Below are 16,121 nucleotides of genomic sequence, written 5' to 3' on the forward strand. Positions count from 1 at the left end.
CCAGCTTTTTCTGCTTATGTGGTGCTGAGGAATGGAACCCAGGGCCTCATGCATGCAAGGCAAGCACTCTACCACTGAGCCACCTTCCCAGCCCAATATACTTGTTTTCTAAGACATAGTTGATTGGCAGGACAATTGATATGCTTGCCCTTTGAAGGCTGTCCTTCCTTGTCAGCTCTGAAGAATTTGGTTGAACTAGACTAAGGAAAATACCTGAAATTACAGAGCTCAAGAAAAGATGATCTCACGTACTGTCACAGTTTGGGGGGTTGTGAATTGCATCCAACCTTTTGTAAAACAATTGGAAAAGTATATAATTGCATGCCTGAAGACATGGAACGTGTGTTGAACTGGGAGTGAAGGATCCTGACTTCTTGAGATTTGAAGCTCTCATTATAAGGTGTGACTTGTGAGGGTTTTTTTTTTAAATCTCTTGATCTGTGCCACTTATTAAAACAAAAGATCTAGAAGCCTGGTGCTTATTGCTCACAATTAAAAGCCCAGGTTCAGCCTGGGGACTGGTGGCTCACACCTGTAATCCTAGCTTCTCAGGAGGCTGAGATTTAAGGATCACAGTACAAAGCCAGGCCAGGCAGGAGAGTCTGTAGGAACTGTTCATTTCCAATTAATCACAGAAAAAGCTGGAAGTGGAGCTGTGGCTCAAGTGATAGAACACTAGCCTTGAGCACAAAGGTACTCAAGGACAGAGCCCAGACAGAGTTTAAGCCCTAGAACAATAAAGAAAAATTCCTAGCTGCTCCAAAGGCTGATATCTGAATAGAGGGTTGAAGCCAGGGCAGACAAATATTTGAGACTTTACATCCACTAACCAGCAGAAAGCTAGAAGTAGAATTGTGATTCAAGTGGTAGAGTGCCAGCAGTAAGTAGATGGTCTGGGATGGCAGCCCCCTCTAACTCCCAGTGGCCTTCAGTATTTAGAAGAAATTGTTCTCTGGGAGCCCCTCTGGCCTAAATGAATGTTTAGATTCTAAAAGCCTTCACATAGGAAGATCTAGTAGTACATTGATTTCCTAAGTTCACTATGTCTATATGAACATGCTTCCTTTTTTTCCATGTGTAGCAAAGCTGTTGGGATGCCTTCCCCAGTTTCCCCAAAGCTGTCACCAGGCAATTCTGGAAGTTACTCCTCTGGGGGCAGTAGTGCTTCAGCAAGTGGTTCTTCAGTGACCATTCCGCAGAAGATCCACCAGATGGCAGCCAGCTATGTTCAGGTTACCTCTAATTTCCTCTATGCCACCGAAATTTGGGACCAAGCTGAACAGCTTTCCAAAGAGCAAAAAGGTAGGTAGGGTGCTGGGGGAAGCTTTGAGCATTGTAATTGGTAAAAGGAATCTTTTGTAATTATTTATCTGATAGGTATTTCATTTATCACCTAGCTTATAGTTAATCATAATCAGTTTGCTATTAATCTCTTTTGCTTTGTAATCACACTAAATATAATTGAATTTATTTATATGTGTATACACATGTGTGCTGGTATTGAGGCTTGAACTCAGAGCTTAGGCACTGTTCCTTAGGATTTTTAGCTCAAGGCTAAAGCTCTATCACTTGAGCTACAGCTCCACTTCTGGCTTTCTGGTGGTTAATTGGAGATAAGAGTCTTCATGTTACTTCATGTCTGGGCTGGCTTTGAACCATGCTTCTCAGATCTCAGCTTCCTGAGTAGCTAGAATTACAGGTGTGAATCACTATCACCCAGCTGTAACTGATTTTTTTTTAATTGTTGTTTTTTAAAGTCTGGGAAATAGTTCTTGCAATTTTCAAACATTGACTACAGAGCAAAGAATGTTATATTGAGCCACTTTTGTTGTTGTTGTTGTTGTTGTTGTTGGTCATGGGGCCTGAACTCTGGGCCTGGATGCTGTCCCTCAGCTCTTCAGCTCAAGGCTAGCGCTCTACCACTTGAGCCACAACACCACTTCCAGCTTTTTCAGCTTATGTGGTGCTGAGGAATGGAACCCAGGACCTCATGCATGCAAGGCAAGCACTCTACCACTGAGCCACCTTCCTAGCCTATTGAGCCACTTTTATACCTTTCAATACAGTTTGCTAGTTGTATGTATGCACCCTTGCTTTTCCTCTGGTACCATCAGCCCCCTCCAGTGGAATTGTGTTTGCGTGTGATCCTAGAGCTTGAACTCAGGACATATGAACATTGTCCTTAAGCTGCTTTTGCTCAGTTTCATGGACTTTTCTGCTCAGACTGGCATTGAACCAGGTCAGAATTACAGGTGTTAGTCACTGGCTCCTGGCTATCCTGCAGAATGAATTTTTGTTGTTGTTGTTGTGGGGTTTGAACTCAGAGCCTAGGAACTGTCCCTGGGCTCTATTTTGCTCAAGGCTAATAATACTCTACTACTTGAACCATAGTGCCACTTCTGGTGTTTGAATAGTTCATTGGAGATGAGAGTCTCACGGATTTTTCTGCCCCAGCTGACTTCAAACCAGGATCCTCAAATTTCAGCCTGTTAAGTAGCTAGCATTACAGGCATAGGCCACCAAGGGCTGGCTCCTAAAGAATATTTTAAAGCAAATACATGATTTTTTTTTAATTTTTTGGTATGCATCCTTAAATGATGCAGACTTTTCAAAAACATAACATAGCACCAAAGTTAACAATAGATCTTATATTGTCTAATATCTAGTATGTCCTCAGATTTCTTCTGTTGTCTCATATATGCATTCTTTTACATTTTATATTTAATATCTCTGGTTTTATTTTCCTTGCTATATCGCCCAGATGGGCCTTGAACTTAATCTTCCTATGTACTATCCTTATGTAAAAAGCAAATGATACTGGCTACTTAGACCTAACAAAATATAAAAATGGAGATATAGCTTCTATTTACTAATGATTAATTTCTCAGTGTTGCATGGTATATGATCACTATAGGAAAGTTGAACACGGTGTCTTATTTAACTGCATATGAGGTACTTTGGGGAACTTAACAAAGAATGCTTTTTTGGGATGCCTTTTTTTGGGAGGGGGACAGTTTTAGGGCTTGAACCTCAGGGTCTGGATGCTGTTTATCTTTTTCACTCAAGGCTGATTTTCCACAACTTGAGCCACAGATGTACTTCTGGCTTGGTGGTTAATTGGCAATAAGAGTTTCATGGTCTTTTCCTATCCCAGGACTAGCGTTGAACTCTGATCATCAGATCTCCATCTCCTGAATAGCTAAAGGTTATAGGCATGAGCCATTGGCACCAAGTCTTTTATTTTTTTCTTGGTCATGGGGCTTAAACTCTGGGTCTGGGTGCTGTCCCTGAGCTCTTCAGCTCAAGGCTAGCACTCTACCACTTGAGCCACAGTGCCATTTCTGGTTTTCTGCTGGTTAATAAGAGTCTCACGGACTTTTCTGCCTGGGCTGGCTTTTGAACCACAATCCTCAATCCTCAGCTTCCTTAGGTAGGATTACAGGCATGAGCATGAGCCACCAGTGCTCAGCTTTTTTTTTTTTTTTTTTTTTTTTAATGTTTTAGTTTTGGTGCCAGTACTCATGCTCTTACTCAGTTTTTCATTCGCAGTACTCTGTCACTTGAGCCATCCCTCCAGCCCAGTGTGTTTTGCTGGTTAGTTGGAGATAGCCTTTTCAGACTTTTCTGCTCAAGCTGGCTTCAGACCATGGTGCTCAGATCTCAGCCTCATGAATTAGCTAGAATTCCAAGTGTGATCACCCAGCACTACTACTTTCTTTCTTCCTTTCTTTCTTCCTTTCTTTCTTTCTTTCTTTCATTCTTTCTTTTTGTCGGTTGTGGGGCTTGAACTCTTACACAAAAACAGTGCATAAAGAATATTTTGTATAATCAAAGAGTTTGTTGCATGTGAGTGCACATCCATTTTCAAGATGTATGTATAACAATTCCTGACTATGCATTCTGTTTAAAATGTTGTATAACTTATAGAACAATATAACAAGAGACTTTAATGCTTTATTCTAAAACATAACCAAGTCATTCAGTGTAGGAAGGCTACTTTTTAAAAATATTTTGAGGGCTGGAAAGGTGGCTCAGTGGTAGAGTGCTTGCCTTGCATGCATGAGACCCTGGGTTCAATTCCTCAGCAACACATAAGCAGAAAAATCCGGAAGTGGTGCTATGGCTCAAGTGGTAGAGTGCTATCCTTGAGCTGAAGAGCTGAGGGACAGTGTCCAGACCCAGAGTTCAGGCCCCAGGACTGGCATAAATAAATAAATATTTTGATTATTATAAAGGTAATATGCAGAGGGATTATTAGAGTTTCATAAAGCAGGTGAAGTCATGCCTTTTACTTCATGCAGATGCTATTTTACAGTCTAGACTGAACATTTTTAATTACTGATTAAGAATGTTTTGGGATTGATGTTAATGAATGGTTTTTCATTTTCTAGAATTCTTTGCTGAACTGGATAAAGTAATGGGTCCTCTCATCTTTAATGCAAGCATCATGACAGATCTAGCTCGTTATACCCGGCAGGGACTACACTGGCTTCGCCAGGATGCCAAGTTGATATCTTGAACTGAACACATTCTCGTTGCCTCTGATTTTCTCCACAACACTGTGTCACATCACGAAGGAAAACTGCCATAACATGCCACCTAGTCGACACTAAGAATGAGGAATGGTTTCTCCTCCTTGGTTTATGTGTTGTTTTTTATAACCCAAAGCCATCATATCAATTGACCCCTTCAGTATTCCCAGTGTGAAAAACTTATTTAATTGCTTTTCAGTCTGCAGCACATTGATAAGGTAGTTTTATTGATCTCCTAAGAAGATTGAAGTTCCAGTTGCAATTCGTAATTAATCAAGTGAAAATTATTTATTTTAATATTTGTAAGTTCCCAGACTGGGGCTTCTTTAAAACTTATTTTTTTGACTATAAATTTATTCTGTTGAATATTTAGTGTAAATCTAATATAGGCCTTTTTATTTATGTATTTGGGGAGTTTTGTTACCTAATGTCTTTTTGTGGTCACTCTACCAAGAGTGAGAGTTGATTCATCTAAAATAGGGACGTGTTCTTGCTACACGTTCTATCTATTATTTCAGTTCTTAACTACAATTTTATTATTGTAGAATTTATGCTTAGTGTTACAGTTATTCCTCTACACATGAAAGATCATTTAAATATGAAATGGCATTGTATGTGGTTGTAAAATGAAATATGTCTGATTTGATATGCATTATTTCAAAAACTGTGAACATGTTAATAACACTACACCAATCACAAGGTGACTATAACATACTTTTAATGCATTACAAAAGAGCAGGTATAAAACTTTCTAGGAATATATCATATTGAAAGGTATCATAAAAGGACAATCTTAAACTATGAATTTTATTAGGACCAGGTGTTCATTTTTGTTGCTAGTTATTTGACACTTAATTGAGCAGAATAAGTTACTCTTGTTCAAAAACAAAATTGCTCCAACCCAATGGGGGTTGCTGCCTATGTCTCTTCAGTTGATGATGTTTGAAGGTTAATGATCTCTTTGCAGATTTTTCCCCCACAGTAGAGTGTGACACTCCTGAAGAAAGAGCTTGCAGGGACTGATATGGACGTGGACAGGCACTTTGGTGTATCTGCTTCCACTGTACAGCCAACAGTTCTCATGCCTCACGTTGGGATGATGAGTTTCCCCTTTTTAAACGCCTTCATCAGTGATGCATGTTTCTGATGGAATCAGAAAATTCACACTAGAAAAGTGTACCTAACTTGGTTCAATGTGAGTTCTCTTGGAAAGGGGAAGAGAGCAAGGGTAGAATTTAAGAAGGCAGCTCTGTAAGAAACATATATCAAAGTACCTTTCCCGACAAGGTGCACATAGGACTCAAGAGTGAGAAATATATCCTCCTCTGTACTTTGTTTTTAGTGCCCCTATCACGTTTGGCGTGCCTTAAATCTTACCTTTTAATGGAAGACTCTCCAGATTGTTTACAGATGATGTTTTACATTAGGACTAGATCTTCTATACATGGTTGGTCCTCTAGAGTAATAATTTTAAATTCTTTCATTTAAAGCTTCTTATAAAGTCATGTAAGGATTTAATTTCAGAAAAACTCATGTTTTGGTATATGACTTAGTCTAACCAATTGGATAATGCTGCTTAAAAAAATAACTTGTTCTCATTCTAAAAAAGAATCCATCCAATTGGACAAAGGATTGCCGTACTACTTGTAGATAATTGCTAAGACTTGAAATAGGAAAAGGGGTAAAAGGGATAGAAAATTCTCCCAAGTTCCCGTGGTGCAGTGAGTCTTTTAAACTTATTTCTGAAGCTTAGTGAACTTTTCTCTTTCCTTGTTTTTTTTAATTAGTGTAAATTGTACAAGGGGTTTCATTGTGATACTTAAACTTTGATCAGATTCACCACATCTGTCTATCTTCTACATGAAGCTGGTGAACTTTCATTGTCCTGCAGCCTCAGACTTACTATAGAGCTGCTCAATCGTCTCGTACCTCGTTATTTTTACATATCATTTGAAGATTGAGATCTACAAATTAAGATGAATTTACCTTGTTTTCCTGTAGAGAAGTTGCTTCTGGTATTTTTCTAGTTCAATGTGTTCCAGGAACAGTTTCTCTTCAGAGGACAACTTTTCAGCAATCACAGTAGTCATTTAGTAAGACATGAGGCTGGTTAACTAAGTATATTTATGTCCTGTCCTCTGATTTCTCTAACTCTAATTCCTTGATTTGTAATGATGTCCAAAAAGTGGAAGGAGCAAAGGTTGTTAGGTTTTTTAGGCTTCAGCAGCCACAGCCAACAGGGCACCTCTGGATTTCAGTACATTCTATCCTCGTGTGTGTCCTGCTTGGCGGCAGTGGGAGCATTCAGAGTCACAGTGCTGTGGTGTTTAAGCAGAGTTTCCTATGTGTTTTATGGTGCTGCCCTAAGATATTTTCTCTCTAAAACTGTATTAATTCTTGGAGAATGTGTTAAACAGCTTTTCATTGTGGAAGGGGGCAATGGATCAAAATCCTAAGTAATTGAATTGTCAATGTTGTAGACTGTGAGACTCCTCCTCCTCCTCTGTGTCTGTCGCCTCAGATGTCCAGTCTGCATCGTCTCCTCCAGCCACCTACCTTGGACTCTCTTACAGGTGACCATTCCTCCCACCTCAGTAGAGGGGTCCTTGGTGTTTTCCAACCATTTAATCCTGAATTTGACAAGTGGCTACAAACTTACTTAGTCTAAGACTTGTATCTAGTATCCAGTTAACTACAGAAATAGCAACTATTTTAAAAGTTACTCTGTTGACTGCTCTTTAAGACCACACTTGTATGCCAGGAGGCAGCAGCCTGCACTACTGGACTCTTCAGGCAACCAGCAGACCAGCTGCAGTGGATCACATTGCCACAGTAGTTTTGCCCAGGTTAGGCTGGGCTAGGGAGGGGGTAGGAAGGCCTCTCTTCTAGGCGATTCAAGCTTGCACAGCTCAGCCGCAGGCCCCAGTCTGGCTGCAAAGCATCCAGCCCTTTCCTTGTCCTTTTTCTTGACAAGGAGTCAAGAAGTGACCATAAACAGTGCATACTTCAGATACCTGCACAACTACAGCTGTTGAAGAACAAAGAAGATTGACCACTACTGATTTAATTCTCCAGTATAAAAAACAATTTAATGTGTGCACGTGCCCACACACGCCTTTTTTTTTTTTTCTGTTTGTTTGTTTCCTGGGGAACTCTTGCACTAGGGATCCATAGACCTCTAGGCTGCACTTTGAATGACACACTTGTGGCTTTAGTAGATTTCACTGTGGGTTCTTTTGTTTGTTTGTTTGTTTTGCTGTTGTTTTTAATTATCGTTTCTTTCCATTCAAGGTTTGACTCAGCTAGATCAGCTAGATCATTTTATATTTAATGGCAGAAACTTTGGTACCTTGGTGTTTAATGAGTGAGTGAGCTTGCATTGTGAGACATCTGGTTCTAAGCGCTGGTCCTGGGGCCAGGGCTCGGTGGAGTTTCAGAGCAGCTAGTGATGTCTAGCTGTGTCGAGGAGGCTTACGCTGTGCACTCTTCTAGGTATAAAGGTATACAACTTTGGATCTTAAAAATTATGTACACATACACACTTTATATATATATATGTATGTATGTATGAAAACATGAAATTAGTTTGTCCAAATGTGTGTGTTTAGTATTTTAGCTTAGTGCAACTATTTCCACATTATTTATTAAATTGATCTAAGACACTTTCTTGTTAATACCTTGAATATTAATGTTCAAGGGTGCAATGTGTATTCCTTTAGATTGTTAAAGCTTAATTACTATGATTTGTAGTAAATTAACTTTTAAAATATATTTGAGCCCTTATGTAGTGTAATACAGGGCTCTTACAGGGTGGGAAGGATTTAATTTTCCAGTAGCTAATTAAACAAAAAAGCTTATGTATTTTGATTTATAATAGGAGTCTATTTATAGGCGTTTGGGTCCCAGGAACATTTACTGGTACTGGGGATGCCTGTTTTAGGCAGATTGTGATGATGCTTTAAAAAACAAAAAAAAATAATAATAAAAGCCTAAGTAACTTGGGGAGCCAGAGCATTTCAAATCCATGTAGACTCCTGTAACTCATATTCCCCCTTCCCTGGTTCCATGCAATGCAGACTTCATTTCAGCTTCACATATCAGTGTGTGAGAGGCAGACTTTCTCCCAATAATAATATTACGCACATAAGGTTGCTATTCAGCAAATAGAAGATGGAAGAAATAATCATTGAAACTGAATGACTTAGAAGATAACAGTGACAAAAGGCCAAAATAGTTATGTTTGACAACATACCTTTCATATATTTGCTAATGGAAAAATTGAGTTAGGACTTCCAGGCCCTAAAACCAAGCTAGCAAGTGATAGGAAGTCAGTTATTAAGAGTTAATAAAGGCATACTCATCTACTAATGATATTTCATATGAACCCCATAGTTGGTTAATTAAAAGGAACTTGGGGGTTGATGTATGGCTCAAGTGATAGGGCACTTGGGTTAGCAAGCTTGAGGTTCTTAATTCACACCCTAATACCACCAAAAACAACAACAGTAAAAACTTTGCTGACTCTAGAACTGAGAATAGAAAGAGGAGCAAACTCTGGTTTTAATGGAATTTGGTTGCAGAATAGGGTATTCCAGTTGTCAGCCAAGTCAGAAAGACAATTAAGTATCCTAAAATAGCAGCCTAAATAGCCATCATGTAAAGCACTGGTTTTCAGGAATGTCTGCATGGACCTCTCCTTGCTACCATTCTTCAGCTAACTGTCAGTTGCCATTTTGAGAAAGAAAGCCGTCTTTTAAGTGAGCATTTTAGAAAAGCTCTCAGCCAGAAATTCTAGTAACATTTAATTTTTGCCTCATACTGCTTCCATGTAGGGTTTCTTCTCAGTTTTTCACTATTGGAATTCTCTACCTACTATGTCCCTATCTGGAAAGTATCTATTTGGAAATGCTGCCTTTCAAGTCAATGCCATGATGAATCCATATTGTTGAGTTTGTTGTTGCTGTTCAAGAAGTGTCCCCATTTTACAACTTCATGCACACACCTGGCCAATCACTGACATGAGCATTCAACAGTACTGGGATTTAAAAGGGGGAGGGAGGGGGAGCAGCGCTCACCAACAGAGATGGCTCAGTGAGGGCCAGCTGTGGGGTTGGTAAGCACAGTTAAGAATATTTCTAGCCTCCGTTTTGAATGGTTTTAAGAAATTTTGTATATGGAGGATAGAAATACTTATATATTTATTGAAAATCCTTTTATTTGAATTTAAAATTATTTGGTAAATAATGATTTGATATGGGTGGGGGGGTTAGAGGGGAGGTAACACTATTGACAAACAATAAGTCTGTTGGTTCCACAGAAAGGTACTGTTAATGACTTAAATAGGATGCCTTTGTTTTGTACATGATCGAAAACTTCATTTTACATTTCTTTTATTCAGAATATTTAGGCATCTGACATTTGCAACCAAAATTTCAATTATATACTGTGATTTTTATTTGTTGCAATACATTAAAATTTTAGAGGTACTTCGGGGCTCAGACGCTAGGATTTCTAAGTCAGTATGTGCATTTCACCTAATAAAGCTGTTAATGGTGAGCAAAGTATTATATACTAACTAGATTTTTCCACATCTGTATAGTATATTATATGTATTTTGTGGTATTGAGATTATAGAAAGTTTAGAGTGTCAAACATGCGTTTAATGTGTATTTTTAAACAAATTTATGGCAATTAAAATATTTGGAGACAAGGGTATCACATTTCAATTTGTAAAAATCTTTTTAACTCTACTGTGTCATTAAGATGCTTTGTATAATGCCAAACCATAGCTGGAGAAACTAAGTTTAATAAATATCAAATAGATTTTCTGTATTAAAGTTTAATACACTGTTCTCTTTACACCCCAGCTCCTTACCCTTTGCATGCAGCAGCTTGTTTTGTATTTTAGGGTTCTGTACTGAGTCTGGTCCCCCTCAGCACGTCATTTACTTGTGACAGCATACTGGTCCTGGGTCTTTGTGCATAACATCACTATCATCTTACCTGAAAAAATCTCAAATCCCTTTTGATGTTCTCAGTAACATGGATTTTTGTCCCTTTATTAAACTAGATTTTTCCTTGAGTTCTGCTTTCATGTTCAGAGAGGCATAGACAGAATCACAGATCAGGCAGCAAGGGCCAACCTGGCCCGTCTTGACACTTTTATATGGAGTGAAGATCCAGAAGGCAGGGCCACAATTTAGGGTCTTGCCATATTAACTCATTGTTTTGTTTTGCCAGCCTAGGGCCTGGGTGCTGAGCTTTTGTTATTATTTTTTTTTTTGGCTCAAGGCTAGTGCTCTACCACTTGAGCCACAGCTCCTCTTCGGGCTTTTTGGTGGTTAACTGGAGATAAGAATCTCACAGGCTTTCCTGTCCAGGCAGGCTTCAAACCATGATCCACAGATCTCAGCCTCCCAAGTAGCTAGTATTATGAGTGTGAACCAGCACCTGGCCCTTTGTGTTCTTTTTAAGGCTTTTGAAGATGTTAACTTGTAGTCATGAAACTTGAATTCAGGGCCTGGGTCTGTCTCCGAACTTTTTCACCCAAGTCTAGTGCTCTACCAGTTTGGGCTACAGTGTCACTTCCAATTACCAGGTAGTTAATTGGAGATAAAGAGTCTCATGGAAGGCAAGCGCCGGTCGCTCACAGCTGGTCATCCTAGCTACTCAGGAGCCTGAGATCTGAGGACCATGCTTTGAAGCCAGCTGGGCAGAAAAGTCCCCGAGACACTTCTCCAATTAACCATTCAAAAACTAGAAGTGGCACTGAGGCTCAAGTGGTAAAGTCCTAGCATTGAGCAAAAGAGGCTCAGGGACAGAGCCTAGGCCCTGAGTTCAAGCCCCACAAAAAAAAAAAAAAAAAAAGTCTCACAGGCTTTCCTGTCTGGAACTATGATTCTCAAATCTCAGCCTGCTGAGTAGCAAGGATTACAGGTGTGAGCCACTGGTACCCAGTAAAAATCTGTTAACCACACTTTCCAGACAGAGAAGTTAACACATCATTATTGGGCAGTGCTAGTTTTTTTTTTCTTTTTTTGCTAGTTCTGGGGCTTTAACTCAGGGCCTGGGCACTGTCTGAGCTTCTTTTGCTCAGGGCTAGCACTACGACCACTTGAGCTACAGCGTCACTTCTGGCTTTTTCTGTGTATGTGATACTGAGGAATTGAACCCAGGACTTCATGCATGCTAGGCAAGCACTCTACCACTAAGCCACATTCCCAGCCCTCAATATTCCTTTGCTAAAGTGAATGACAGGAGGTAGGAATATACCACCTTCTCAGGAATACAATCTTGACCTGGCCTGAGACCCCAAGTTTTTAATTTTCTTTTTCCTGTACTTTACAAAGTTGAAGCCTTTCAAGTTTGAAGTCAGACTGCCAGCATTTCTATTTGAGTTATTTAATAGTATCCATAGAAAAATAAACTTAAAATAGACATATTTGTTATCCACACATCAATATACCAAGAAGAAAATGGAGACCAGTCGAAAGCATGCATCTTTTAAATATTAAAAACACAAGATTGCTTCACTTAAGTATCTCCAGCCAAAATGCAGTTCATCAATATTCCATAGAACGGAGCATTGGAGGTCACGTCTGTCTCTTCTTCCCCTAGAATGGGCATTATTCCTGGGCCACACTTAAGGAGCAGCGTCTTTTTCTAGAGGAGAAAAATGGTGGTTTTTAAGAACTAGATCTAGCAGAGCCCAGTCTTTGATCTATCCAGCCCAAGGAAAGAAACCTGGAGTGGACCTTGGTTTTTCATACCCAAGGGCTTCTCTGTGCAGCTGACTGCCTCAGCCTTAGCACCCCAACATCCCAAGCTCTTCTTGGATCTCTATTCTTGCCCCCTTCCCACTTTTCCAGGCCTTTCTGGCTCAGCCCTGCACCCAGATTTGTGGAGTAGTACCTGCATAGCCTTGTGATGCACTCAGAATCATCCCGACAGGAGGCTCCAATAGGTCTGAGAGAAACCCCTCTCCAAAAAGGTGTCATTCTCCGTGGTCGTCTCTTTGCTGAACTCAGTTCTGGTACCGGGGAGCCATTTGCCTATAGAAGAAAGATTCAAGTGTGGATGTTTGATGCCCTCTGCTACACACATCTACAACACTGGAGACTCAACAGGAGCCATTCCTCAAGACCCAAGTCTGACTTACAAGTTCTACTTAAAATCCTACTGCCACCAAGCTGGGTACCAAATGGGTCACACCCATAAGCCTAGCTACTCAAGAGGCTGAGATCTGAAGATTGCAGTTCAAAGCCAGCCCAGGCAGGAAAGTGTTAAGACACTTCATCTCTAATGACCCATGAAAAATATGGAAGTGGAGCTGTAGCCCAAGGGGTAGAATACTAACTAACCTTGGGCACAAAGAAGCTCAGGGACAGTGCCCAGACCCTGAGTTCAATCTCCAGGACTAGCAACACAAAAATCCCACCATGTCCAAGCCTACACGGGGCCCTTCCTTACCTCACCCAGCATCAGCAAGCAGATCATGAGCACTGCAAAGAGTTTGAGGTGCCACATCTTGGCAGAAGATGCTAAAGCCTGAAAGCTAGGAACACTTAGCATTTCCCTTTTTATAGACACACACCTACCTTTCTCCTGCTTGCCAGGTGAGATTGGACAAAGTTTATATTTGTAATCAGGATCGATTTAATAAGTTAATATCTACCCAAGGCATGTGTTCAGGGCTACCTTTGAGGCACATTGCATTTACTGATCCCTCATCTGGACTTTGAATGATTGTGTTGCTGGCCTGGACTCTCTCACCCATTTGATCAGGAGTCAGCCCTGCCCCTCCTCTTTGGAAGCCACGTGAAACCACGAAGGGAGATTAGGCATCTGGCCATATTTCAAAAATAGCTCAGGCGAGGTGGGGGGAGGGGTAGAGTGTTAGCATGTAGGAGGCCCAGGGTTCAATTCCTAGCTGTACAGGAGGAGGGAGGCGGGGGGAAGGGAGGGAGAGAAAAAAAAAGTCTCAAAATAGCTCAACTATTTTCACTAGTCAAAACAGTCTTCAGAAATAAGGTTGACCTCTCTGAATATTTGTCTAGGCAGGAAGCACTGGACTATTGTATATGGCTCTTCTCTCTCCTGTGGGAAGATACCTCATCAGCCTACAGGGTCAGGGGTCCCTCATTGGCATACAGGAGCCATCACCCTGATGATGGGGCGTCAGCTGATCCTCCCACAGTGAAGACCCTGCTGTGGACAACTCCGTCCTGGTATCCATGCAGCCTGCCAAGGGAAATGGCAACCCATTCTGGTGGGATTTATTGGAGCCATAGGTGAGTTGAATAATGACACGTTGGGGTTGGGGTTTTTCAAGGACCTGTGAATGAGATGGTAATGGGAATTGTGAAATTGGTGTACGAGCTTATATAGTCACAACATTGAATTATATACCGGCTTTACTTCCAGTATAGATGGCTGGGCTTTGGCAGAGCAGCCTTAGGGGAACAGGCATGAAGCTAACTCTAAAGCTCAATATTCATGAACCTTAGTAGGAATCTAGACCAAAAGAGGATACACTTTCAAACCCTGAGTAGTTAAGGAGGGTACTGCAATTTTATCATTTTCATTGTTTCTGAAGGCAGAGAGTTTTGCCAAGGAGCCCAGGCTGGTCTCTAACTCAAAGATTCAAGAGGCCTTAGCCTCTCAAGTGCTGGGATTATAAAAGCATCTTCTCCAGTGTTGATTGAGCATTTTTTAGTACATTTGGGAGGAAAGCTGACTTCTGCATAGGGAGATTTGAGATCTCCATGAAAGGATAAGAGAAATGCAACAAGATTTTTTTTTTTTCTTTTTTGTCGGTTGTGGGTCCTGAACTCTGGGTCTGAGCGCTGTCTCTCAGCTCTTCAGCTCAAGGCTAGCGCTCTACCATTTGAGCCACAGCACCACTTCTGGCTTTTTCTGCTTATGTGGTGCTGAGGAATTGAACTCACGGCCTCATGCATGCAAGGCAAGTACTCTACACTGAGCCACCTTCCTAGCCCCAAGATTTTTTTCATTTAATCTGCCTGCCTTGTATCTCACTGGAAACTTGGCTAACACCTCTTCCCAAAGCTCCTAAGGTTGGATATTTGGGGAAGAGCTTGCCTGTTCCCTTTACCTCCCAGCAGAAATGGAGGATCATTACCAATCCTACATCAAGGAAGAGGGAGCTTCTCCCAGGGAGAAGAGCATGGTCTCATGATGTGTGGGATGTGACTCCATACATTTGCTGGCCCTGATTCTAGTCCTCTTGGGACCATGGAGGTCTCAAATTTAGAATCATCAAGAAGCAGGCCTTAGACATGTGCCTATGGCTCACACCTGTAACCCTAGCTACTACTTAGGAGGCTGAGATCTGAGGGTCATGATTCAGTGCCAGCTGGACATACAAGTTCATAAGACTTCCCATCTCCCTCATGGGGCTTGTACTCTGGGCCTGGGCACTGTCCCTCAGCTCTTCAGCTCAAGGCTAGCACTCTACCACTTGAGCTACAGTGCCACTTCTGGTTTTCTGGTGGTTAATTGGAGATAAGAGTCTCTTGGACTTTACTGCCTGGGCTGGCTTTGAACCGTGATCCTCAGATCTCAGCCTCCTCAGTAGCTAGGATTACAGGCTTGAGCCACCAGCACTCAGCTCATAAGACTCTTATAACCAGCAAAAAACTGGAAGTGGAGCTGTGGCCTCAAGTGGTAGAACACTAGGCTGGAGTAACAAAGTTCGGGGACAGTGCCCAGACTTTGAATTCAAGTCCCCAGGGCTGGCGCACACACACACAAAAGAAGGAAGGAGGAGAATGAGGAAGGTCAAGGAAGAAGAGCAGAAGGAAGAGGAAGAGCAAAAGCCTATATGACAAACCACAGAAACTCAGGATGAGTTAGCTTGCTCCCTCCTTTTATCCCCTGGTGGTGGATACTGAATGACCCCAGGTAAGAGACTATGGAAAAAGCTTTTGCAGGGTTAGGGAGAGGCTGTGTGGTGACCTAGTGAACATTGAGTAAGAACACAAATTTGATTAGATAAACAAGGCTGGGCAACGTGACGTCCTAGAACCAGTGGGGCTGTGGGCTTACTGCCAGCCCCCCCAACCCAGCCTGCAGGGACATGCATGGCATCTATTACAGGAGTGGTCTCCCAAACCCACTGTTTCTGTCTTGCCTATGTTCTGAGCAAAAGCACACTAGACTTCTGTGTTCATCTATAAAGCCAATACCAGAGTGGAGGAAAAGTGCCTGAAGTCAGGGGGCCCTGTGCATGGGAAAAAGGCCTCATGGGTGCAACACTGCCAAAGCCTTCATGACTCAAGCTTCTATCTACATCCTCCCAAAAGGAGGCCCCTGGGGCCAGGAACCAATCTATGGCTCTCATCTATAACCTTAGTTGCTCAGGAAGTTGAGATCTGAGGATGGAGACTTGAGACCACCCCAGGCAGAAAAACCTGGCTTATCTCTAATGACCCAGCAAAAGACTGGAAGTGGAGGCATGGCTCAAGTGGTAGAGCACCAGCCATGAATGAAAAAACCTTGAGAGAGTGTGAGGCTATGAGTTCAAGCTCCATTTACTGGCACAAGAAAGGAGAGGAAGGAAGGAAGGAA

The 16,121-nt window shown here is 41.5% G+C and overlaps 2 protein-coding genes across 2 annotated transcripts in view; one reads left to right on the top strand and one right to left on the bottom strand.

Annotated features, from left to right (window-relative positions):
* The window catches only part of Aff4 (AF4/FMR2 family, member 4), a 67,267-nt gene extending 56,903 nt beyond the window's left edge, over nucleotides 1-10,364 (top strand). The window contains exons 18-19 of the mRNA XM_013030898.1: nucleotides 1,082-1,302; nucleotides 4,392-10,364. Of these exons, the coding sequence (XP_012886352.1) occupies nucleotides 1,082-1,302; nucleotides 4,392-4,519 (349 nt within the window). The 3' untranslated portion in view covers nucleotides 4,520-10,364. The remainder of the gene's footprint in view (nucleotides 1-1,081; nucleotides 1,303-4,391) is intronic.
* Nucleotides 10,365-11,931: 1,567 nt separating this feature from the next.
* Leap2 (liver expressed antimicrobial peptide 2) lies at nucleotides 11,932-13,353 on the bottom strand. The gene is made up of 3 exons (XM_013030967.1): nucleotides 13,002-13,353; nucleotides 12,444-12,583; nucleotides 11,932-12,194 (listed from the first exon to the last, which is right to left on the bottom strand). Exons 1-3 carry the CDS (start codon nucleotides 13,101-13,103, stop codon nucleotides 12,158-12,160), a joined length of 279 nt encoding a protein of 92 aa, XP_012886421.1. The 5' UTR covers nucleotides 13,104-13,353; the 3' UTR covers nucleotides 11,932-12,157.
* Between the last annotated feature and the right edge of the window lie 2,768 nt (nucleotides 13,354-16,121).

Source organism: Dipodomys ordii, unplaced genomic scaffold, assembly GCF_000151885.1.
Source record: "Dipodomys ordii isolate 6190 unplaced genomic scaffold, Dord_2.0 Scaffold135, whole genome shotgun sequence".
Classification (NCBI taxonomy): Eukaryota; Metazoa; Chordata; class Mammalia; order Rodentia; family Heteromyidae; genus Dipodomys; species Dipodomys ordii.